The following is a 27,108-nucleotide window of genomic DNA, read 5'->3' as shown; positions in this document are numbered from 1 at the left end:
ACAGCACGTGTTCCCAAACACTGACAGCTAGACTAAACGGTTGAACTTTCCAGAAAGATTACACAGCTACTTGGTCGTGAATTTTAAATGAAAAGCAACTACATTGAGCAAAACCAGCGAAAGAAAACCAGCAGCAAGGGAAAAGCTTTGTGTGACTGAAGCCCTACGTTTCCTCTCGGTGCTATGAACTGAAAAGTTGTTTCCGTGCGTATGGATTCTGGAGTCACTGCTCCAACCTGCCAGGTACAAAGCTTCAAGTAATAATACACAAGGGCCAGCTAAAAGAGAGATGGGGAGAAAAAAAATAACCCTGCACGACCAGATTTCATGACACAACCTATTTTAAAATAATAGCATTTCAGTCAGTGCTACAGCTCTGAGTGCTCTCTCCTTCAGAATGGGAATACTTCCAATCGCTCAAGTATTTCAAACCCGCTGAACAGGCAAAACAAAGTGGTTCCTCTGAGACACCAGCTGAGAGAACATTTAACTGGAGTCTTTTTTTTATATAAAGCTTGTTTAGTCATGAGTATAACTATATAAATCCTTCTCGAATACCATCAGGGGCAGCTATGACTGACTGACTTGCAGTTGTGCCTCGACTGTTCTGCTGTAGGTTTACAACCTGAGGGGTTCCAATGATATCGAAAGCTGTGTAAGACAAAAACCAAGCACTCTTGTAAAAATAACCCACACAACTTGGAGATTAGATGACAGTTTTGAAGTCACTCCCAGGTACCCATTATGTGGTATATAAATAGTTCATTTGTGAATGTGGAACCTTTCCACCAACTTCCAATCATGACCTTTTGACCACTGCTCAGCCCTTTCTCCAGATTTCTACAATGTTAAGTCTTCATTAAAATTAAGTCTTCATTAAAATACCTTTTCAAAATTAATGAGTCTGCTTATTTCAATTGCCCAGGCAGAGCTTCAAAGCACAACAACTTGCTGTGCAAACACATTCTCCTCAATTTGCCTGTGGCTCTTGTGTCAATGATATTAAATCCATGCTCTTCAGTTACAGAGCTCTGAAAGCAGTCCTTCCTTATTTAATGAGCCTGAACACTACATCTCTGTTAAATCTCCCCAAGACCTTCTCCACTGGGAGAAGGATAAGGCCAATTTCTCTAATCTCTTCACATAACAATCTAGAACAACTCACATTCCTATCAAATTTAAAAAAACTTATTTCTACATTGCCTCTACATTTTGAGGCAGACCAATCGCAGTTATTTTTGAAATACAATCAATTGGAATTACGTATGTAAACTGTGTTCCTCAGACAGAAAAGGAAATTGCAGAGCTTCAAAAGGATTTCTATGCAGTTTCATCCTTATTCTTATTTGTTAACTTATTATTACTGCTCTGTACATCAGTTGTCCTGCAGGTACTTGTTTGAGGAAACAGACAGTGTCCTTTTTTAAGAATTTGGTCTCGCTAAATAGTACTGAGCATCTTCTCAACCTGGTGAAGTGATCTTCAAAGCAGAGCCATAACAGAGAGCCAGAACTCCCATATCACAATAGGAATTTTCTGTACATCATATTTATCATATATTCTCTGATTAACTTTCCTGTGTAAACACATAGATGAAGAAATACCATGACAAATCAAAAACAATGCAACCATTTCCACATTTCCTTATACTCATGTATACAGGAAATATTTTGCTGTGATAATCTGCTTTTGCTTCAATCTCTATTTTTCTCTTGCCTCGTTTTCTACTATCCTTGATTCTGTATTTCTGGTTTTATCTCTAGATTTTAATGTTTCTCTCACTCTTCCATTTCTGGAATTGTCCTTTCCAATTCTTAAATGTTTAGAAGGATATCGAATGACACCCAGACATGAGCAATTCAGTGGAAGGCCAAGGGCAAAATTGAGGCGTTTTGGTATATTCAGTGCTCGACACACTGAAGCTTTGCACGGCAACAGTCATCAGACCAAATGCTGCATTATGCTGTTCAGCTAGCACAGTGCAATCTGGAGGATGTTGTGTTAAAATTATACAATAACCATATCACGCGACAGCTTGCATACAGCAACAATATTCATATAATGCTGGTCACATGACAATTTAAGGCACTCCACAGGAATATTATAGAAGAAAATGTGATGCCGTATCAGAAAATAAATTTTCTCAGTAGTATTTTATGGAGGAATGAGAGGTAAAGAAATTCCAGAGCTTAGAGTCCAGACAGCTGAAGGTACAGCCAGAATGATGGAACAGTAAAAATCAGGCTAGCGTCTAATTTGATCACTTTACTAACATGTTCAAGCTTGGAAAACAATGTAGAAAGAACCTGATCTTTAATGTGGTGGGTAAATGGGTGACATGAAATAGTTTGGGTTAAAAATCTGTTGTTGTTCCATGAGTTTATATTCAAATGTTCCCCTGGCTTACAGGCGTTCATCCCTTGTAAACTTCAGCTCATCTAAATGCCCACAGCCTATAGTGGGTGGAGCATCTGCAAGCTTGGCTGAAGGGTGCCATGGAGGGTCTTTAATGAAGTGGGGAAACAGAAAAGTTTCACGTGGGAATTCTAGAGTGTGGCAAGTAAATGTGCAAAGTTTTGGACACCCAGCATGGTGCTAAACGGTGGGAAAGTGTACAATTGATCAGTGTTGAAGGAATTGGAATTTAGTTCAGAAATGGCGTGGAGCTATCGAAGGTCACAGAGATGGAGGGTGAGAAATCTATCAAGCAAATAAATCACAAGGAAAAGAAATTAAACCTGCAGGCATTGGAGAATCAGATGGTAACTTATTCCAGCAGAGGTAGGTGAGCGGAGCTTGATGCAGGTTGAAGTCACTGCAACTTCTGACATTTAATTTTTTTAAAATCCCCATATTGTACTTCTTTGTGTTGCTTTAAAAGGACTAACACAGGATCCTCTGCACCTCATGAGACTGCAGTTGCTGTGTGTTTTCTTTAAATCATAAACCTGTGTAATAAAGAGGAACAAAGAGAAACGAGGCTACAATATCTTTATTGGAAAAAGCAGCAACAAAAAAGCCTGGCATTGCTTCAAGACATCTTGGACCTGGTCCCAGGACAGCCAGACTCATCACAGCTCAGAGGCTGCAGAATATTATATTAACACACCAATTAATTTTCAGTAAATCTGAGGAAAAGAGGTCAACATAGGTACAGGGCATCATTCAGTTGGATGGGTGAGACCGTCAAGATGAAGAGCGATACTGAAGTTGTTCAATGGCAGGACACTCCGCCAACAGAAATAAAAGGCCTCATTCACAATCACTTCAGGATCCCCACCCAGCATTTCAGCCCCAGATGTCTTGGTTTTGTGGAACGTAGTCCCAAAATAAACTGAAAGTTTAAAATAAAATCTGAATGCTGTTTGCTGTAAATTTCTAGTCCTCTCTTTAAGATGTTCTTGTTGAGGTTATCAGTTGTTACAATTCTTATACTTCAAGTGAATGCATCCAAGACCCAGAGTTGAGCTAAGGGGTGGCAGATTTAACACTGAGACAAACAGGAATCAAAGGACTGTGAATCTGTGGAATTCACTGTCCCTGCAGCGGATGCCAGGACACAGAATAAATTCAAGGACGAGATAAACCAATTTTTAATTCATAATGGGTTGAAGGGTTATTGGAAGCAGGCAAAAAAATGGAGTCGAGGCCGAGATGAGATCAGCCAGGATTCTATCAAACGGCGAGCAGGCTTGGGGGGCTGAATTGCCTATTCCTGCTCTTATGTTATCATCCAGGCAGAAACTTACTGACACTGTGTGCCCTTGGCACTGTCAGTAACATTCCCCTTGGGTACAGATGTGAGCAGAGATCTCTCCTAACATCTGGGGACATTCCTACTCTTCTCCATTTAGCAAACCTGTGTTTGCAAATGACCTCAGACTATCAGTGAAGCCATTGAGCACTCTAAATAAGATTTGACACTGTGTTGGCTTACACTCAGATGTACAACACAGGAACAGACCCTTCGGTCCAACTCATCCAAGCCCACCAGGTATCCCAAATAAATCTAGTCCCATTTGCCAGCATTTGGTCCATATCACTCTAAACCCTTCCTATTTATATACCCATCCAAATGCCTATGTAATACTGTCATTGCACCAGACTCCTCCACTTCCTCTGGCAGCTCATTCCATACAGACACCAACCTCCGCATGGAAAAGTTGTTTTTTAGATCTCTTTTAAATCTCTCCCCTCTCATCTTAAACTAATGCCCTCTAGTTTTAGACTCCCTTACCCTGGGGAAAAGACCTTGACTATTCACCGGATCCATCCCCCTCATGATTTTATAAGCTTCTACGACATCACCCCTCAGTCTCCAATGCTCTATGGGAAACAGCCTCAGCCTATTCAGCCTCTCCCTGTATCGCAAACACTCCAAACCTGGCAAAATCCTTGTAAATCTTTTCTGAATGCTTTCAAGTTCACGTGGTGATGACATAACACCTCACGGGGTGTTGCGTGGAATTGGACTGAGATGGAGTCCCCCAGAGAAGACAGTCCACTAATTTAAGCTTCCACTTTGGTAGCAATCTTTGGGGCTCTTTAGTTTCCACTTTTCCCATCTTGTAATCGACTGAACGATCAAGATATTTCTATTGATTCCCATCATTAAAAGCCAGATAGTCCTGTACAAAAGTAGGAGTGTGTGTGCGCGCGCACAATGTATGTGTATGTGCGTGGAACACAAGGAGGCCTTGCATTCCCTTTTAAGGGGAAAATAATCTTCCAGACTTGCCCAGCCCTTTGACAATATAGGAAATTGCACTTTGGAAGACTTCCTGTTGAGCTTTGGGGCATCTAGGCCCCACTTTCTCTCTTCAGCTCAGACCATGACCTTGTCAATTGTATTCCAGCCCTACCTGAGGACATATGAGAGCAGCAACTCCTATCCTAGTGAGAACCTGACCAGACAACAAACATTAAAGTAACAATACCACATGACAACAAAAAATATAAAGGAATTGCCACATGATTATGGAACTGAAAAGCTGTGAATTATTATCGTGGTCACTATATTGATACTTTGGTCCCAAAGAGTTCAGGGGCATCACTTCTCATGGCAATCTGTGATCAAGTGCCACATCAGGAGGATCCTTAGCACTCATCTTACCCATAGCTCCATCACACAATTCCAAGATTTTGATCATATCCCTAGACTCTTTACCTATCAACAAATCTTTTGAAATTTTCCTAGCTTCAACCATACATGTGGCATCCATACTCATCCTTGTCAATGATGGCAACGGAAGCCAATGTGCGGCTGAGTTCAAAGAAAAACCGAAAGTACTACAGATGCTGTAAATCAGAAACAAAAATAGAAGTTGCTGGAACAGCTCAGCAAGTTTGGCAGCATTTGTGGAGAGCTAACATTTCTGGTTTGGTGACCCAAAATACCTGACCCAAAACTAACTCTGATTTCTCTTCACAAATGCTGCCAGACCTGCTAAGCTTTTCAAGCAACCTCTGTTTTTGTTACTGAGATCAAAGGAGTTGGTAGATTGGAAATACTGTCTAGGGGGTCTACACCTCTAGTTCTATCTCCTGGCTGCTAGCATCAAATAGAGTACTCTCACTTTAGGGATCAACTAGCCCATTTCCCTAATATCCTGACTGGTGACCACCAGACTCCTTGGGAACCACTAACGCCAACATGAACGTTCATCAGCAGCTGCTTGATGACCAGGTCCTTGGCTCAGTGTGCGCTGACCTGGCTTTCCTTGGTAGGATGTGCCTCTCTCTTTTATTCTCAGGGCATGGAGTGGAAGCAAGTCCTGTATCTACCTCAGCCAGAATGGGAACTGAACCCACCCTGCTGTCATTATTCTGAACCTAGCCACTGAGCTAACCAGCTCCACTTGTGGATGTGCTGCTGTATAACATTTATCTCAAAATCAGTTGCCTTCTTTGCCCCCTTTATGTGTAAACGCTTCTATGCTTTTTTCATATTTTTTTACTTTTGTTTGCAAAGTATTCCTTCTCACACTTTCCAGACCCTCTACCTATTTGTTTGTTTGCCATTCATAGCATCGACTGATGATAAAACACTGGGATGTCTTGAAGGTTTTCCCTTTATTATTACCCATTACCAGAACAAGAGAAAAAGACTTCAATTTCTACAGTGTTTCTCATCATCACAGGACAGCCATTTAATTTTACAGTCAATCACTGCTGTAAGGTCAGCTAATTTGTGCACAGGTGCTCCCGCAAACATAGCTTTGTGATACTGACTGAACGATAATAGGATATGAGGCATAACACTCCTATTAGATTACTTACAGTGTGGAAACAGGCCCTTCGGCCCAACAGTACACACCGACCTGCCAAAGCGCAACCCACCCAGACCCATTCCCCTACATTTACCCCTTCACCTAACACTACGGGCGATTTAGCATGGCCAATTCACCTAACCTGCACATTTTTGGACTGTGGGAGGATACCGGAGCACCCAGAGGAAACCCACGCGGATACTGGGAGAATGTGCAATCTCCACACAGTCAGTCGCCTGAGGCGGAAATTGAACGTGGATCTCTGGCACTGTGAGGCAGCAGTGCTAACCACTGTGCCGCCCACAATCGCCAACCCTGACACAGCACTGCAAACTCGGCTGGCTGGCCAACCTCAGCCCTTCTCATGTTCAGTGCGGGGATTGAACCCATGACCTTGGCGTTATTAGCACCATGCTCTAACCAGCTGGGCTAACCAACCAACTTCTTCTTCATTACATGGGATCTTTAACCTTGATCTCTGTCAGCAAATAAAGTCTTGCTTTAACATTTCACCCAAAAGTAGGCACCTCCAACAGCGCAAACTCTCATGCACCAGGGTTTCAAGCTTTGACTTTTGCTCTTTGTCTTCAAGAAGGATTTGAACCCACAACCAACTCAGTCAGAGTGTAGTGTGCTACAACTCAGCTGTGGTTGACATAAATTCAGTGAGACACCCACCAAAGAGCAACACCTACCAACTTTCAGAAATATTTAATTCTTAGTTTGATTTCTTGGTGTGATCCACTGTTGACCTTTTACCACCTTTATTTTTAGTTTTTGTTGCAACAAAGGAAACAAGTCTCTCCTTCCTTATCACTGAGGTGCAGAAGACATCATTTCTCACCACAGCGTTTTTACTGGTAGCTGATTGTTCTTTCTGCTCCCTGATTAGCATTTACAAACATCAGATAATGGCTTGCAGCTGCCTGCAGCATGTGAAAGGCCAACAAAAGTAAGCAAGCAGTAAAATAATCTTACAAGCTAATAGATGCCTTTAATCACTTGTTTCTAAAGCTTATCAGTCAAATACATTCAAGGTCTTCAAATCTTCTGACTCAATAGTAAAACAGGATTCTTGTGTTGATCTATAAATTTGTATTCATGGAACTTCAAAGACAATGCTACCACATCACTAATTACAGTCACTTGTATCTAAAACCTGCACAGCACCAAAAGCCATAAAGCTATTTATTAGCATTCTAAATTGCCTTCAATCCAAGTGACAGGGACTTACAGTATCGTCCTCAAGTTGATCTCTTCCTAAATACAGCAATAAAGCCCTTTGCTACCTCTCCAGCTGTTACAACATATTGGAGTCATCTGCGCTGATGTGTTTTTGTGGCATTGTGGTTCCTTGAGTCTAACATGTAGTGGAACAGGAGTATTTATAAATCATATATCTGATGAGTTCCCAATGTGTTGCTGTTAATAGCTAAAGCTAAAGTGTTAAATTGTGAAGCCATTGGGTGAAATGATGAAATATAATACACAAAATTTATTATATTAGTTAAGTTAAATCATTCTGCTTGAAGAGTGAGCTTATCATTGTGGGGCTAGACTAATCAACAATTCATCGGTAATTTGAGCTCTCATGTTGTCTGAGTGATGCAATGCAGAATTTTTGGATTAAGCTTTGGAGGAATCAATGTTTCCTGTTTCTTTTGGCAAATCATTTTTATGCAACTGTCAAACAAGCCTTACATTAAAACTTAAGAGAATTACTACTTGGCGATTTGGTTAATTGCTTTCAAATTAGTGATGACTTGGTCTGATAACTGACAAATAACAGTCATAGTACACAAGCACCAGACAATGGGCAGCTCTGACACAAGAGAATCTGCCCATCACTTCTTGATAGTCAATGGCATTACCATTATTGGATCCTGATGGTCACCAATGGACCAGAAACCGACCTGGACTAGCCATATACACATGGTGACTACAAAAGCTAGTCAGAGACTAGAATACTGTAACAACTAACCCACTTTCTGAGTCTCCAATCCCTGTCCACCATCGACAAGGCACAAGCCAGGTGTGTGGTAGAATACTCCTCACTTGCCTGAACGACTGCAACTCCAATAACACTCAAGAAACTTGACACCATGCAGGACAAAAAAGCCCAGTCAATTGGCACGCCATCCATGACTTTCAATTTTCACTTTCATTACAACTGAAGCAAAAAAGAAGGTACCATATGCAACTTACAAGATTCACTGCAGTGACTCACTCTTTGACAGCACATTATAAGTTTGCGACCTTTAGCCTTACCAGGACAAGTCACAGATTGATGGGAACACCACTACCTGCAAATTTCCGTTCAAATCACTCACCACCCTGACTTTGACATATATTGCTGGTCATTTGTTGTCAACTCTGTCAAAATCTTGGAACTTCCGCCTCACAACTGTGGGTGTCCTTACATCAAAAGGACTGAAGTAATTCAAAAAGACATAATCTTTTCTGGGGCAGTTAGAAATGGGCAATATATTCCAGTCTAGCCATTTATCTCCATCCCAGGAACAAATAAAAATATGCAAATTAAGGGGCTGAAGCTCCTGTGATGCTGCCTGAACTGCTGTGCTCTTCCAGCACCATTGATCCAGAATCTGGTTTCCAGCATCTGCAGTCATTGTTTTTACCTTTGTGATGATATAGACAGTGTTGGTGAACTATGCTTTATTTATATTTTCACGCCTATTAAATGTGTACAGAATTTGAGCAATTTCATCAGAATGTTTGGTGAGGACTCAGATTATCTTCATGCATATGAAACACAGCAGGACTCAAAAAACTGACTGATTAAAAAAACTCTTCACAAGCTCATGGACTTAGTCTGAATCTGATCCTTGGCATTTAATGAAAAAAATACAGTGACAAATAATATGTTCCATTACTTGTGGGCATCCTTTTTCTTTAAGTGACACCTCACCTAGCTGTGACTGTAAAAACCCTGAAGCTTATAACATCTTGCGGCCAATACACTGGATTTACACTTGCATCTAGTAGGGCATCAGACTGATTAGGGAACTCAACATTAAAATTGTGAAAACAGTTATTGTACCTCAAGCCATCTGAAAGATGATAATTCCTGGGCATTATGTAATTCTTGCAAAATTCCGTGATCACCTACAACTTGCCCCATTTTTATATTCAACCCAAACCCTGTTTAAAGTTTGAGAGAGAGAGAAACAAGCAGGTGCTAACTGACTCAAGTATCATTAAAGGGCAACTCTTAGTCATTTAGTTCATGATACACGTGTAATTAATGCCAAGATAAGAGTCAGAGAACTCTAGCAGTGTGCAATCTACCCCTGTAGTGATCTTCCTCTCCTTTGCACCTTGAATTTTTAGTTAAAAATCGCCAGGAGACCAAATTGCTCACAACACAAACCAGAGTCCGATAAGTTATTTTATTCTTACAAAATCCAGTTTCTCAAGCATTTTACTGAATGTCTGGCCAATAGAATCAAGAGCAATTCAGCAGCAAAGAGGAACAATATTCTCAAAATGGTGAAGTACTGTCTTACGAGAAACTGGATTTCTCCAAAGGCTCGGGGAATTCAGTGGCATCACAGCTGCTGGGTCACTCACTGAAGTGTTTCCAACACAGCCCAGTGAAACTTCAGTGAAAATGCAGCAGGTCAGGGGGAATTAGAATGGGACACAAACATGCAGCATCATAATTCCTAATGGAAGTGTCCATAGGGATTTGTAATGGTTGGAATCTGCAGCCATTTGAAGCAGATGGTTTTCCTGTTAAAGACTTACTTCAAGCTCAAAAGCAGGCTGAAAGCAGTTTCCACACCCAGAAAATCATCTTATTTCATGGCTGAAACTTCATGATTTACGATGTTTTGTAAATTTATTAGAGTTTAATTTATATTTCTGAAATAACTGCAGAGAGGGTGGTATTCTGTCACAAAGTCACCCTTAATTTACATGTACGTAGTACATTAGCTCTGACCAGCCAGCTCAGAGCCAGTCCTGAGATTGTGACAACCTTCTGAATCTCCTGTTTATATCTGTCAGCCAGGGTTCCCTGATTGGTCCAGCTTAACAACCCCAAACAGTGATCTCCTGGTCAAAGTTTTCTCCAATCAGTACAATTTCAATCATGGGGTGGAATGAAATTATTCCCTCGGGGAGTCCACGTTGCTATAACAACAAGCACTTTGCCATTCATGGTGCAGCCTAGGCTACAAATAGTCATTGTAAATGTCCCAGTTCTTTCCATCACATAGCTTACCATGTTGGTTTTCGTGTTGGTCAGTTGCATGTCCAGCATGGTGTCAAGAACTCCTGCAGATGGATCTCCCTGATTGTGCTGGGACTGATGCTCTGCCAGCTGCTCAGCTGATAAAGATAGATAAACAGGAGGCTGGAAAAACACAGCAAGCCAGGCAGCATCAGGAGGTGGAGAAATCAACGTTTCGGATATAACCCTTCTTCAGAACTGGCTTGCTATATTCTTCCAGCCTCTTGCTTGTCTACCTTGGATTCCAGTATCTGCAGTTTTTTTGTCTCTAACCAAGCTGATAAAGATGGCACTTCCATCACTGGCTTTACGAACCTGACCTTCAGCATCATTGTCCTGAAGACACAGTGAAGGCACAATGCCAGAACGAGCTGGTTTGGGAATAGCTCTCACAGTCTGCTAAGTTTTTAAGTCTTGAAGATTTCAGACTGAGGAAACAGCTTGACCTTTAAGCTCTGGATTTGTCAGGAAGAAAAATGTTGACTTGCTTTGCGTCTGCCCACACACTATTTACTGTAACTTCTGACAAATTATTTTTGAAACACTATCCAAGAGATAGTGGGGTAAAGAAATTGCTCTATTTCCTATGCATATTTTATTATGTTCACAATGAAACCCATTCAGCAAATTCACAAACCAATTTTTTTTCTCAATATTAACTGATGGAACAATATTGAGCAAGAGTACTGAGAAAGCCATGCTCCAGTTCATCCCAATTAAAACTGATAAACCTCCAACTCGCCCATGAACAACGACGAGAAGCAAGTCCATAGCTCAATATCGATTAACAGCATTTATCAACTATCTTCAAGCCCTAATCTGGCTGATTTTGATCAGGATGCCCAAGGTTAAAATTATTCAGTGGGGGAATAAACAAATGTTGCAAACACATTAAAGCAGAGCATTACAAATACATTATCAGCCACACACTGACTAACTGAAGGTTCTCTGCACACTTGGCTGACTTCAATCATGAATCACCTTCAAAATTACTGCAGGATGTTGATTGTATTTTGAACAATGGCCCTGTCATTTTTCTCAAGAAGCTCACCTTGAGTTTACACCATACCTATTAGTGTACAATGTCATTGAAAATGATACCACTTCCACAATAAATTCATGGTTTAATTTTTCATGTTTATTCAGTAGAAAGTGACCCCACTTTTCAGCAATGCCACCAGCAACATGTCCAATGTCCAATTCTGGAGAAAGGCCAGTAGTGACTCTGTTTCTCTGTCCATATTTGCTGCCAGACTTGCTGAGTGTTTCCAGCACTTTCTGCTTTTTGTTCAGATTTTGGATTGTTGCTAAACTTTCTGACAGGTGGTTCGGGTCCACAACAAAAAAAAATCCCAAAAGAAATGCAGATGTTGGAAATCAGAAACAAAAACAAACAGAATTTGCAGGAAAAACTCAGCAGGACCAGCAGCATCTGTGGAGAGAAATCAGAGTTAACGTACGGGCGTCCAGTGACCCTTCCTCAGACCCACGACATGCAGCCATGCTACAAAGGGGCATTTTTCATTCTGCGAGTGATGCAAATCAGGTCCCACGCTGAATCTCTCAACCAAGAAGGTGACTCCACACACAACACACATTAGAAATGATCAGAGTCCTTCTGGGCTTCTTAAAACCACAGATTCCTCTGGGGGTTCTGACCATGAAACCTGATTTAACAAGATGAAGAGTTCACAAAGAACTAACAAATACATAGACAATGATCTGGAAAAGGTACACTCGGGCAAACGGCCTCTTAATATCTGTACAGTGTGGAAATTGGCCATTCGGTTCAACAAGTCCACCAACGCTCCGAACAGCACCCACCCAGACCCATCCCTCTACCTTTGCTCTGCATTTCCCATGGCTAACACACTTAGCCTACACGTTACTAAACACTATGGATAATTTAGCACGGCCAATCCACCTAACCTGCACATCTTTGGACTGTGGGAGGAAACCAGAGCAACTGGAGGAAACCCACGCAGACACGGGAGAACATGCAAACTCAACACAGACAGTCGCCCGAGGATGGAATTGAATCTGCCTCCCTAGCGCAGTGAGACAGCAGTGCTAACTGTTGAACCACTATACTGCCTCGCTCTGAGCTGTACAATTTGTAACACTTAAAACAATTGGGGTACAGTTAGGTTAGGGTTATATAACTGGATGAGTGATCCAAATGCCCAGATTAATAATGCAGATTAACAGGATATAAATTCTGTTTCACGAAAATCTAGAAAGAAAAGACACTGATGTCAGTAAAAGTGACAGTGACAGTCTCCCTGGCTCACCAGAAAAAGAAACTTGCCCCGCTCTGCTCTGACATTTGTGTTATTTCAATCCATTGTGATGGCCTCTCAGTTGACTTGTGAAGTGGGTTAGCAAACCACTCTGTTGCATGCCGGGAATAAATTCTGTTCCTGCCAGTGATTCCTACATCGAGGAGTAAAGAAAATCCTGTGCTTAAAGACTGCTGCGTACCTATCTCGGAGAACACACACAATCAAACATTTGTTAGTCTACAGGTCCTAGGGGTTAGACCATGCAACTTGTATGCGGGCTTCTGAGAGAAATGAAGTGATCCAATGTCATGCTGCATGAATCAGTGAGAAAAGATACACCAGGGTCATAGACTTGGTTAAAGATAGGGCTGGAAATGACTACAACAATGGTTAGCAAGCAAGAGACTGAGCACCACCCACTCACCACAGATTGGATAAAACCTAGACTGAACTGGGCCAGACCAGTGGGAATTGACAGAAACAAGTAGCTGGTGCCCTTTGGCAATGACGAAACATGAGGTAGGCCTCCGTAAAACTACAAAGATCAACTGTTTCCAAGATGTTGTCATCAACAAGCTTTTTTTGCAAGGACAATGCTGTGTGCAACAAACTGCCAAAGCAAATAGTCACAGCACCATCACTCGAAATCTTCAAAATGTATCGCTAGATTATTTCCATTTGATTATCACGACAATCATTTTGGCCTGGTTTCGCCAGTGCTGCCCTTAAAAAAGCTAATGAATATAACTGGAACATAGGGACAGGAATAGGCCATTCAGCCCATTGAGCCTGCCCCACCATTGGAGATTGCTGATTGAACACTTCAATGCATTTTGCCTACCCCGTCATTATAAACTTGCAAACGAATATTAGTCTCTGATGTCGAAACAATTAAACACAGACGAGAGGAAGATCTCCTACCACTTTTACACTAAATATTTTCAAGTATTTTCACTTCCCACGCTTGTGCGCCCTCACTTCCTACAGCTTGAAGAGCATCATGACACAGCGCTGCATATAATGAACCGAAAACCTTTATTTCAATTGTGGTTCATATATTGGAGTTACCCTGTAGAATACAGTGTCTTCCTCACACATCTCCAGGCAGCAGAATTTAACTAACACAGGCCATTTGAAGCCATGAACTGCAACATTAATTGAATCAACAACACATGAAAAGTTGAATAATTAACAGTAATAGATGACACAAATGGACTACAGCGGTTCAAGAATGCAGTTCACCACCATTTTCTCCAGGACAACAAGAGATGGGCAATAAATGCTGGCCCAGCCAATGACACCCACACCCCATGAATGAATTAAAAATGATGATTTTAGGTTATGCTAACGAGGCAAATCAGAACAATGTTTTTCGGCAAGGTTGTGATTTCAAGCCACAATCCAGGACTGTAGCAAATACTTTCTGCAGATAAATGAGTGCAATTTTGAGAAAGTGGGGCATAGTCTTAAGCATAATGTCTATCTGATGAAACATTCAACTCAGACTCCATTGGCCACCTGATATTAACATAAAGCAGCCCTTGGCATGATTCATAAAAAGGAAGAGGACTTGCAATTAACTTCTACACAGTTGCTTTTTTCTCTCTCCTGCTCTCCCTTACATTCTGCCTTGTGACAGTTTTTTGGTACAACCTCATCTTCTTTGGGCCTTCCAAACAACTCCAGCTGTGGAAGCTGAGTAAATACTCCCACTCCCCCAGCTGCTAGGAATAACCATGAACTCCAAACAACAAGGAGCTGTCAGTTATACATATAACGAGACTAATCACACCCGTATTTGCTTTTGAACTGTTTGACTTGGTCCAGTCTTCAAGTTACCTGTCTGGATACTAAACTGACTAAATGGACGTTGTGGCATTACGTTGAGTTGATTTTGATTAAAAAAAGGAAAGAAAGACCAATTGTTAAATCTTTGATCAAGTGATAAATATTAGCCAGGATACCAGGAATATCTCCCCTAATCTACTTCAGAATAATATTATGGGGTCTGTTACATCCACGAGAGAGGGCAACACCTCACATACTGCACAGCCTACATTGGTGGGCTCCGGTCTCTAGTGTAGGACGAGACCCTAGAATCTTCGGAAACAGAGCTACTTCTGAGCTACAGCTAAGTGGATTGAGCACAGACTTTTAAAATTCCTCCTGGACAAAATAACTCCATTATTAGTGCAAGGCTTTGAGGATTTGCAAAATACTGATTCCACTTGACTGCAGGTTAGATGTTCTCAGAAGGAATGGCAACTCTCAACATCTAGTTCTTGTGAGTCTAATAGGAGATTAGGCTGTATGGTACAGTTAACTCCCAAATCCCTGTGGTAGAAGATGCTTCTGTCCCATTTACAAACAGGTATGAGAACTCTTGCTGACAGCATTAACTGTCTCCCTCCAAACAATTTCTAACTTGGCTTTCACAAGAAGGTACCCTCACCTCCAAATACAGTCACCTGGTTAGGTGTAACGCCTAATCCGCAACATCGAAAGTAGCGTAGCCACCCCAATGTCTCTGTTTTATTGTTGTTAACCAACACTTTCTCTGTTACCACAATTCTGAGCTACTCTCAGAGGGAGTTATACCAGTACCAGTATACATTCAAATCAGTCAGAAAAACCCACATCAGACCACTGAGTAAAGCCCACCTCACCTTCTCTGACAACAGGCAAATTTGAACTATGGTGCAACTCGTACTTGCTTTACATTTAGAGAATTAGAATATTAGCACGGCAAAAGGAGGACTATCAATACAACCATGAAATATTGCATTCAAAAAAGGGCAGGTGGTCAGTTTTTGGGGTTTGATGCAGTGGGTATTGTTCTTGCTATTACCATCTACATCAAACATAGTTTTACCAGGATTGAAATGGATGTCTGCAGGAATGTGATAAGTATCATCATTTAAGAAATTCAACATGTGCTGATTTATGGCAGAATAAATCACTGACAGTTGAAAGGCCATTGCCTTCTGGCCTCCAAGATAGAGATTTCCATACATCATCAAGGACTAAGTAGAGGTAAAAACCAAAGGTACAGCCTCACCACTTACCCTAAGTAACAATGGCAGGTACAGTTTGAAGGATATGCCACTTGCATGGTCTATACATAGCAAAACATATTGAACTACTGGGCGGCACGGTGGCACAGTGGTTAGCACTGCTGCCTCACAGCGCCAGAGACCCGGGTTCAATTCCCGCCTCAGGTGACTGACTGTGTGGAGTTTGCACGTTCAGGTAAGGGGTAAATGTAGGAGTATGGGTGGGTTGCGCTTCGGCGGGTCGGTGTGGACTTGTTGGGCCGAAGGGCCTGTTTCCACACTGTAATGTAATCTAATCTAATCTACTAAAATATTGAGTTACTGCAAAGAATGAAACAAGTTACAATTGATGACTGAGCCAATTCTCTTGATTTTCCTCTGGTTATTCTCATGAAAACTGTTGTATAGAGTTGGGAAAATGCGTAACAGAGGAAGAATCACCTCCAAGCCACACTTGTTAATGTTTTTAGGAGCTAGTTACATAATACCTTTGGCAGAGTTATCATAACAGAGTCAATGATGTAGCATTCCAGGGAGGATTGTGAGAAAATGAAATATTTGGTTCTCCTGGCTTCAGAAGCAGCCTCACGGCTTCAGAGTTGAGCGAGGGACACAATCAGCTTTCGTTTTTTGATGAGTTTCACGCATTCATAGCAATACAGCAGAGTGTTCCATCTCTGTAATTACAGGCTGTTTTGATACAGAAAATCATACTAAGGAGGTTGCTGCAAATTCCCTTGGCAACAAAACATTCCTGTTCAGTATTGGGTGGATTCCTGGGCAGACTGCTACAGCATTGCAGCAATTAGCTTCCCAGTTCACTGAAATGTCGATTTCTTAATTAAAGCATTTAACAATAATATTAATTACAAATCTGCACTTAGGTTCTTACCTGGTAATTAAGGGAGCAGCCATTTTTAGTCATTTCTTTTCATATTCATTTTAACAGTATCCTGTTGCATAAAGCTTTGAATAAATCTTCTTTCCTGATACAACAGATTTGCAACAACACTGAAATTTTTAAAAAAGTTATCAGGATCTTAATTCCCTGCAGTTTCTGCTCTTTTACTTCCACTCAGATTGAGCTGGCATGCCAGTTTTGTCACTTAGTTGGCATCATTCATTACTTGGGCAACAGTTGGCACCATTGTGTTCACAAAGGTCACTTTCTAGACAGCAGAGGTGTTGGCAGGAGGTGACTACAATTTACCTTAAAAATGATTTTCTTGGGACAAGGGGACCTGCACATTTGGAGTGATTTTGAGAGTTTGAAATACTTAGCATATCTTCCTCCCTTTCCAGACTCTGAAAATAAATGCAGTTACTTCACCTTTCGAGTATTCTGATCCATTTCAAATCTATCAGAATCAGTGGTTTCTTCCAAACAGTGATGCCAAATCACTTGTTTTTTAGTGCTTGAGTCCGAACTGCATGCACTCAGCATCAAACAGAACGGTCTTGACAAGGGGTGGAACTTAATAATATTCATGTGGTTAAAAAAAACACAAAGTTCCCATTCTATTATGTTAACATGCACAAAAATGTATGTAACTACAGTCATCCATTCCTCCCAGCACATCCACATGGTGATTTTGGCACAGCTGGGGTGCTCGGAACCCACTCTGTCACTGACATAGAGTCATAGAGATGTACAGCATGGAAACAGGCCCTTCGGTCCAACTTGTCCATGCCGACCAGATATCCCAACCCAATCTAGTCCCACCTGCCAGCACCCGGCCCATATCCCTCCAAACCCTTCCTATTCATATACCCATCCAAATGCCTCCTTAAATGTTGCAATTGTACCAGCCTCCACCACATCCTCTGGCAACTCATTCCATCTTCCACGTACCACCCTCTGCGTGAAAAGGTTGCCCCGTAGGTCTCTTTTATATCTTTTCCCTCTCACCCTAAACCTATGCCCTCTAGTTCTGGACTCCCCGACCCCAGGGAAAAGACTTTGCCTATTTATCCTATCCATGCCCCTCATAATTTTATAACCCTCTATAAGGTCAACCCTCAGCCTCCGACGCTCCAGGGAAAATAGCCCCAGCCTGTTCAGCCTCTCCCTGTAACTCAAATCCTCCAACCCTGGCTACATCCTTGTAAATCTTTTCTGAATCCTTTCAAGCTTCACAACATCTTTCCGATAGGAAGGAGATCAGAATTACACGCAATATTCCAACAGTGGCCTAACCAATGTCCTGTACAGCTGCAACATGACCTCCCAACTCCTGTACTCAATACTCTGACCTATAAAGGAAAGCATACCAAACGCCTTGTCCACTACACCTCCAATTTTGGTGTCATCTGCAAACTTACTAACTGTACCTCTTATGCTCAACATGCTCTTGGACGATGTGTATTTGGGAACCCATGAGGGATTTGTGCAAGAGGGCCCAGCAGCACCCTGCGTAGGGCGGAAGTGTTTACTGCATCAGTAGGGTGAATGTGACTCACCGACATGGAGCGCAAACTGGGGGGAAGGTGGGACGAGCTGCAGATAGCAGGAGTGGAGTCACAGAGTTCAGCTCCCATTTCCTCTTTCACCATTACCTCCCTCACGATCTGTTTGCATGCCCTGCTAGCAGTAAGCTACTGTTCACTAGGATGATGACTGGCCGAGGCGGAGTTTTCAACAAGTACAAAATCTTGCAGATAGTGGAAATCTGGAAGATATATGAGAGAGAGAGAGAGAGAGAGAGAGAGAGAGAGAGAGAGAGAGAGGAAAGTGAGGACTGCAGATGCTGGAGATCAGAGCTGAAAATGTGTTGCTGGAAAAGCGCAACAGGTCAGGCAGCATCCAAGGAGCAGGAGAATCGACGTTTCGGGCATTATGATTCCTGAAGCAGGGCTCATGCCCGAAACGTCGATTCTCCTGCTCCTTGGATGCTGCCTGACCTGCTGCACTTTTCCAGCAATGCAATTTCAGCTCAGAGAGAGTGAGAGAGAGATCAAGATAAAAAATGTTTCAAGTGAGGGTCATGGTTACATCACCACAAATGCTGCTATATATCGAGTGTTTCTGGTATGTTCCATTTGATTTTAAGTGTCAATCAATCCCATTCAAGATTGCATTCACGGTGTCCCGTTTGTGAGAGCATACACACATTTGTTAGATTGGTAAGTTTGGAGCTTTCTTAGCTTAACTAGAGAAGTGTTGCAAAGGTCTGTGCCACTTTCACCTGAGTTGTCATCTAACAACTTCTCTGTAATTGTACTCTGTGCAGCTGGAATGACAACCAGTACATCTTTCATTTTACTGGGCCACTCCAGGACTACAGTGTTTAAAGTTGAGGGTCAGTTCAGATGATGGATGGAAGAATGAAGACCTGTGGAAATGTTCAGACAGAACAGGATGGGCGTAGCAACAAGCCAAGTTGGTATGAGGAGTGATGTGCTGAAGTAGGCTCAAGAGTGATGAGGTTAGTATGATGCACACATCATGGTGAATGTGCCACTCGATTCACCTCTCTTGCTCCACTTCTCCCTGGAAACTGCTTTTAGCAATTACTCCAGAAATGTGGTGCCACAAGCCTGCTGCTGACCTCCTCCATCAGCTCTATACACAAAGGCTCTTGGCTTCCCTCCTGTTGTGGGCCTTACAATCTCAACATCACATTCACTGAACTGTCACTACACTGGGGCCCAGCTGTCAAGCATGCGAACTTCACTCAGTCACTTCCTTTCCCTTCTCCTAGCTCCATAATCATTTCATTGCGCATTTGCGATGACCCTTATGTAATGGAGTTGAAATCAATTCCTGTCGATCGACATCTTGCCCACACAACCTAAGTGGTTGGGACACTCAGGAATAATATGTTAAAACATATTTGCAACACTTGGCTGAATTAACTATCACATTCGGAATTAATATGTTTTAGAATGTAATTCATAGCTTTGCCAATTAAAAGTTTTAACTGCAGAAAATAGGGGCATATGCTGACAAAACCGATAAGCAGCCTCAAAGCAAACGCAATTTAAACGAGCTTGGAGGTAATTACTTAATTACATTTTCAAAATTGAGGCCAGATTAACTTAAGAGGTCAAAATTAGCAATTTTGGGAAACAATAAAATTTGATTACAGTTAGAAATTGTTTATATGGTGTCCCAGGATTAAGGAAAACATGAGAATTTAAATTCAGCGCACCCAACTGCGAACAAGTTAGGCCTGACAAGTTAGTAATCAAGGGTGAACCCTGGTTTGATTTTTTTTAAACAAACATCTAAGTGAGTTTGCTGAAAAAAGAAAGTGGCAGTTCACTTGATGAGAAACAGAACTGATAGTTTGCTTTCTTAAAGACTGCATCTTACTGAATTCAGGGAGGCAACAGGAGGTGACAGTCAAATTAAACCTGAATACTGTGAATGCTGGACATCTGAAACAAATGCAGAGAAATGGCTGGAGAAACTCAGCAGGTCTGGCAGCATCTGTGGACAGAGAAACAGAGTTAACATTTTGAATCCAGTACAATGCTTCTTCAGAACGGAAATGTGTTGGAAAATAATTTTTATAAACTTTAGACAAGAAGCAGAGGAGGAACAAGGGGCAGATGGTGTAGAAGCCCAGTACAAAAGGCAAAGAGGCTATTAATGGTGGCAAAAGAAGTGTAAGATGGATGTGAATTAAGATGTGAAAGAGAGAGAACGAGTCCCTCCCATAGAGCACAGGATTGAGAAACTGATCAGTCAATCAGATCATGGGTAAATGCAATTCAATTGCCTTCCCAGTGTTCCAGTAGAGGATTCTCTCCCTTTCACATTAACTTCTGTAGTTGTTTTGGAGGCGATAGTCAATTCGGCCTGCTTTTCAAGCTGAGCAACCACTAACTTGAATGTTCAGGAAATGGAGTGTGCCTAGAACAAGGTCGTATTTCACTAGGGAAAAGCAGCTAGAAAATATGCTGCAACTTGTAACTTATGAAAGAAATCTACAGTGGTCTTTGCAGAGCTTTATAGCAGAAAGCAGTTGGCAGGGTTAGTTTGGAACGTTGTCGGAAGGCAATTGGACCTGTTGATAACCTAAACAAGGGCCAAGGAACCCACAGCCCTTAGACCTGCTATGAAAACCTGGAGGGTCGCACTAAAAAGCAAATGGAGGTCCCGCATTGAATCCTATCTCCAAGGATAGGTGGAGAATTAAAGTAACCTCTGGAAGGCTGTGGCTTACCTTATGAGTTGATCCTAGGGAAAGAAAAATCAAGCAATTAACATTTCATAAGATGAGGGGACAGGCGAAGCAGAAAGTGTAAAACTGAGATTCTGGTGGAAATCCTTATAAGCTATACATGTTAACTTAGTGATGTTTGCTTTGTTTAATTTCTGTACACAATGTATATAGACAATATTGTGCTACAAAATGGGAAACCCTTGGGCGTAATACTGCAGGTTAATTGCTGGGTGCTGGGATTTCCTTAAACTCTAACCGTCCCCATTAGGACCATAACACGAGGCTGCACTTGCTTCTGGTTTCCCATCCAGCTCCATAATCCGATCCATAGCACATGACAAAGTCGAAATCTCGCCCAAGATGTTGAGCATATGCTCTATTAGAATAAATGCAAACACACGTATTAGGTGGATAATTAAGCACTGAGCATGGGCTGGTTCTCAGTGACTTGTGAATTGCAGAGAGAGAAATTACAAATTCTTGAGGAAGTTAAGACCAGCAATGGTGCTATTGGGGACACGGCAGAAAAACTGAAATTATTTATTTTTGTCTGAAAATATAAACAGGCAGACACTGCCTAGACTGGCTATATAAAACACTTATAACCACAACTTCAAAGTACTGCTGGCTGTGCCCTTTACTAAATAAGCAGTCACAACTCAAGGTTGTAGTTAAATCGATAATTAAATGACGGGTCATCCACAAAACAATTTAGGAATTACACTTGGGCTCGTGTGAGATTGTTTCATCCAATAGCAGCTTGTTTTATTGTAATAATGGCAAGCAAGATGTAATTAATTAAATATTTATCATAGTTTTTTTTCTACCAGTGGTATCAAAAGAGTCCATACATGCTCTGTAGAAATAGAAGTACTATTGTTTTTAACAAATTGGTTTCCTGTCGACTTACACACATTCTTGGCGAGTAAGCAATTTTGATGACACTCACTTCCAAGATTTGTGAGAAACCTAATATCATTTATAATATTGAAGAATTTTCTTATTCAAAATTAAGACAACTGCAAAAAATTACACGAAGATCACCCGGATATGAATGTTTCTTTTGAGAAAGGCTCTCACAATTTAGGCTCACAAAGCTTCAGTTTTAATTCCCCAAGAAGCCACCACCATATGTTAGGATATGTACAACTGTAAACTAGAACTTTGAAAATGAAATTACATGGAACCCATCTTTATTGCAAGTGAGGGAAATTAGCTCATCTGGAACTGTCAATGTTACTGACAATAATTTCTAGCTTTATAAGTGATTGGTTTTTCACTTCTTCACTCATTGGTCACTCTATCAAAGCAACTACTGTGGTATACAGGGCAACTAATCAATTTGCATTGCAAAGTGGAAAGATCAATTCATATTTGGATGGAATGTTTTTGGAGTTTCATCAAGTGAAACAAAGCTGCCATTTCTCTTTCAGATACTGAGCATCCTTCTGTGCATTTCCAGTCTTTTCCATTGCTGTGAATCATTGATTCCTAGTTACATTATGCTTCGCTTTGCAAGCATTAAGCAAAAAATTATCTCCACCAAAGTGAGAGGGAGGTAAATTATTATGAGCGTGTACTTTGTTGAAGAGGTGCAAGTAGAATAGGAATTCATGCCTTTGTGACCCAATGTTAGAGCCAATAGATGATGATATTTTTCTTTTGGGATTTGGTTGGCCTGTCATCCCGTGCAAGCATTTTCTGCTTAAATTTCAAACTGGATCCACAGGTTTTCCACCTCCCCATATTTTCTGCTTTTCCCCAAAGTCTACCCACTATCACCAAGACACTAGTCAACAGTATGCCCTCCACTCACCTCCACAAATGAAGCTCCACCAATACTCAAGGTGTTTGACACAGCTTGACTGGCAACCAACCGACACCTTGAACATGTGTTGCCACCACCAACATTGTGTACCATTAATTAGGTGCACTGCAGCAGCTTCCTGAAAATCTTTCAGCAGCATTTTCTAAATCTGCAGCATCTACCATCCTAGAAGGGCAAGGCAAGTAGGCTGGTGGCAATACCATCATCTCCTCCAATTCACTAATCAACCTGAATTCAACTATATTGTCATTGTTTCCCTGTTGCTAAGTCAAAAACCTTAGATCTCCCTCCCAAACAGCACTTTGGGTGCTCCTAACCACATGGACTGCAGTACTTCAAGAACGTGATCACCTTAACCCTCTCAAGGGCAATTAAATTGGGAAATAAATCCTGGCTTTGCCATTGGGATGCCAGTTGCAATAAGAAATAGTCCAGTTTCCCATCTCCAGCTCGTCTGACTTCTTGTGTTTCTTGAACTTCTTTCATGTTCCTTTTATCACAGAGTTCCTTCATTGCTATCTTTCCCTCCACTTTAATTGCCTGATCTTATTGACACTTTTCATATCCAAAAATATCACTGATCACACTGTGTATCCATGTCATATGACACACTGTGTTTAATGTGCCAAGGATCCAAATAAGTCACAATCAGGTGACAGCAATCCTTCCTCTCCATCAACTTGCATTAAGTGGGGGGGGGGATTTATAAATGTATTTATGTAGCCCATTAATGTAATAAAACATATACACAGGTAGTCACAGAAGGGAAGGGCAGAGGAGAGATGGAGCTAAATGAAAAGGAAAATAACTTCTGGGTCTTCAGTGAAAAACAAGCCAACGGTCACAGAAGAAATCCACATGACATAAGCACGGTCAAGGTTAGAAGAGACATGCTGTTTCTAAATAGAGAACATACCCAGTGATTGCCCTTTCTCCCCCCAGCCCAGCCACCAACCTTTGATTCCAGTTGTGTTGTAGTGCCTCGCCATAATGTTTCTAATGACACAATGATACTGCACCCAAAACCTCAGCTAATGTTAAAGGAATTGCCTAAGCGAGGGTCACATCAGCAACGGAATCTTCTTGTTTTTACAAAGTGAATTCCCTCAAGTTATTCCCTCAAAGTGATGTCCCTCAAGTTATCTCTGTAAAGGCACAGATCCCTGAGCTCTGCCAAGTTCTGATAGTTCAGGGTCCAAGTATGGAGTATACAAGGATCTTTCATTCTTTCCTGATGCGGTTTCTTTTTGTTCAGATTCATAATGTGAAGGACCTACAAGATTCAGGATTAGTCTTGTTCAGTTGCTAGTCCAATATCTCTCATGGCAGTGTTGCTGTGCCCTCTCTACAGCTGGTGCACAAGTAAACAAAGCAATCAGTAAATCTGACAAACCAATCTCACAGCAGGTCTCACCGAAACACCAAAACTGGAACCCACAGGCTTAAGGTGCTATTGACATTGGCCAGAAAGCCGGAAGATCTCCAAAAATAAAACTGCAGATAGCACAACTCACACAACGATCACTCAGCTGCAAACCCTAGACTTTGGGGATTAGCACACTGATTCACTCTGATCATTTATCACTCTATTCCACGGCTTTTAATATCAGGACAACTCACTGAAAGTAATTGAAATTGCAATTATGTTCAGGAAAATATTAATGTCACAACTTCTGGAGCAATTTTGAACATGAGTCAGGTGGTGTTCAAAGTTACAGACAGAAGAACCAGCAGAACCAGCAACTCAGCAAGGTGAAAAGGATTTCTGTTCAACTGGGGGCTCTCAATAACATTGCTCTGAACCTGTAATTCACTGTTATCAACGCAGGTATTCACTGAATGGTACCAAATAAGTTGTAGGAGCACACGTAGGCCAGTCAGCCCATCGATTCTCTTACAACATTCAATGAGATCTTGGCTGATGTGATAATCCTCAACTTTACTTTCCTGGTTTTTCCTCTAACCCTCAATTCCTTTACTGACTGAAAATCTGTCTATGTCAGACTTGAATATATTGAATGATCCAACCTCTGTGGTGAAGAATTCCACAGAGTCACTGCCCTCAGAGAAGAGATTCCTCCTCATCTGTTTTAAATGTGCAACCCCTTATTTTGAAATTATGGTCTCTGGTCCCACACTCTCCCACAAGGGGAAATAATCCAAATGTCTCTGATGCATTGTAAGCTCACTACATCACCTATCATCTACAAAGGCAGGGTGACAGGATTTTCTATTTTCATTTCAATCTAAACCAATAGCTCCCTAGAGAACAAATCTTGCTGATGGATAAGTAGGGCTGCTTCAAAATGGCTGACTGAGAGTATCACAGATTGGTCTTATATTTGGACTCACCCTGGAGGAATCGAAGCCCTCGTGCTGACCACTGCTGACCTCTGGGTACCCGGTCTATTCAGGTTGTTCTGGCCTGGTATTGGTGTCGCTGTGGTGGTGCTTTGGCTTTGGGAGATCGGGGACAGTTGAGTTGTCGTGGGAGAACGGGTCTGCTCCGACTTTGGAGGTGTGCTCCCGGCTGTGCTGGCCGTCGACCACAAGGCGGCGCCACTGTAGGAGCTGCTCTGGCGCACAGTAAGAGTCCCGTTGGTGGCAGAATAAACTTTCCGCCGCTGGGATGCCAGGATGGCATTGGAGGCTGCCCTGGTGCTGTTCACCAGGACGCACTGCTGGCAGCTGCAAGGCTGACCCGACTGGGCACCAACGGGCCAGGATTGGGATTTAGGGATCGAACCCATCGTCAGAGGATAGGCCAGGTCCATACGCCGGCGCAGTCGGCGCTTCCTCTGGGTCTGTCTGTTCATCTGACACATACTGTTGAAGTCAATAATGTAACAGAATCCTAGAGAAGTCAGGTCTAACCAAGGATGCTGTTTCTCATACGCATTCTGAATGGTTATACAAATGTCCATGTCATACGGAGTCCAGGAGCAGCTGTCATTTTCCCATTCCCACACTATCCCTTTTCCTGGAGCAGAGGAGGGATCGTAAAAGTTTCTTCGTACTGGACGCATGGTTCCTGGAAATTGAAAAAGAGAAGAGACTTACTCAGATTAAACAATGAAAGCTCATACCTCACTGCATTCTTACCCATCATTGTCATGACATAGATACAAGCCGCACCAGTCAGCAGCAGCAAGTCACCACACACACACCATTACAGGTAATGATTACCAAGTCCAATTGAATGGAGTCGTTTGTCGCTGGAGGAGGGTGGGGGACCAAGTTTTGATGTGGCCAGGTAGTTTAGAAGTGCTGTGTGGAACACCTTTAAAGAGTGTCATTGTCCTACACAGAAGCAGGAGTAGGCCATTCAGCCCCAACCAAGCCAGTCATGATTCAATGAAATCATGGCAGATCTATGGCCTGACTTCATCTATCTGCCTTTGACCCAGACCCCTTAATACATCAATTGTCATTTGTAAAATTCCAAACCTTTCTTTGTAGAAGTGCTTCCTAACATCTCTCTTGAATAGTCTGTCCCTAATTTTTTTTTACACTGTGCCCACTCGTTCAAAAAATTCCAATTAGTGGATAGAGTTAACTTTTATCTATCCTTTCTTCTCCAAATAATATCTTTAAGACTCCCAGACTTCAAGACTTCCATTAGGTCACCCATACTTTCTAAATTCCATAGAAAACAAGCATAATTTGTATAATCTCTGCTCATAACTTAACCCTTTAAGTCCAAGTATCATTGCACCAAACACAAATCATTTGATGGAGCAAACAACATTTTGAAAACTATTTGTAAACCTGCATTTAACACACGAAGAAAAATCACAAACAAAAATGGTGTCAGAAAATAAAATTGATGTTCAGCAGATCCTTTATTTAGCCTCTGCAATGTCTCAGGCAAAGCTGGAAGCATTGTTGAAAATACCACCAAAGCATTAAAATGAGACCCAGACCTGCAGTTTGTGCAGTGATAGATTTCTTTGCCTCTCAATGGACATCTGCAGGAATATTCATCAGGATGCACTGACGGAAAATATCTCATCCAGAAACCTTTGATCATGACAAAGGCTCTATTCAAGTCTTCACTGTGACAGCTGACATCAGACATTTGGCAGCAGTGATGAAAAATATTGAGTAAATCAAAGTGAGCCAGCTACAGAACCCTTATATTAAACAACATCTATCTCCAAATATTGAGTTAAAAGAACCTTTGTTTTAAGAAAAAAGAAGACTTTTAAGATGTGAATCTTGAAACCTCCACTTTTTTTGCGCAAACATGG

The 27,108-nt window shown here is 41.7% G+C and overlaps 1 protein-coding gene and 1 non-coding gene across 2 annotated transcripts in view; both read right to left on the bottom strand.

Moving 5' to 3' along the window:
• Positions 1-27,108, bottom strand: part of dtx1 (deltex 1, E3 ubiquitin ligase) — a 240,970-nt gene that overhangs the window by 100,508 nt on the left and 113,354 nt on the right. Inside the window, exon 2 of the mRNA XM_043715649.1 lies at positions 25,211-25,889. Coding sequence (XP_043571584.1) covers positions 25,211-25,889 — 679 coding nt within the window. The remainder of the gene's footprint in view (positions 1-25,210; positions 25,890-27,108) is intronic.
• trnai-aau lies at positions 6,635-6,708 on the bottom strand. The gene has a single exon. It is a non-coding gene; the product is annotated as a tRNA-Ile (tRNA).

This window comes from Chiloscyllium plagiosum, chromosome 25 (assembly GCF_004010195.1).
Source record: "Chiloscyllium plagiosum isolate BGI_BamShark_2017 chromosome 25, ASM401019v2, whole genome shotgun sequence".
NCBI lineage: Eukaryota > Metazoa > Chordata > Chondrichthyes > Orectolobiformes > Hemiscylliidae > Chiloscyllium > Chiloscyllium plagiosum.
The sequence above is the reverse complement of the archived record's forward strand: the minus strand, read 5'-3'. Positions and strand labels throughout refer to the sequence as shown.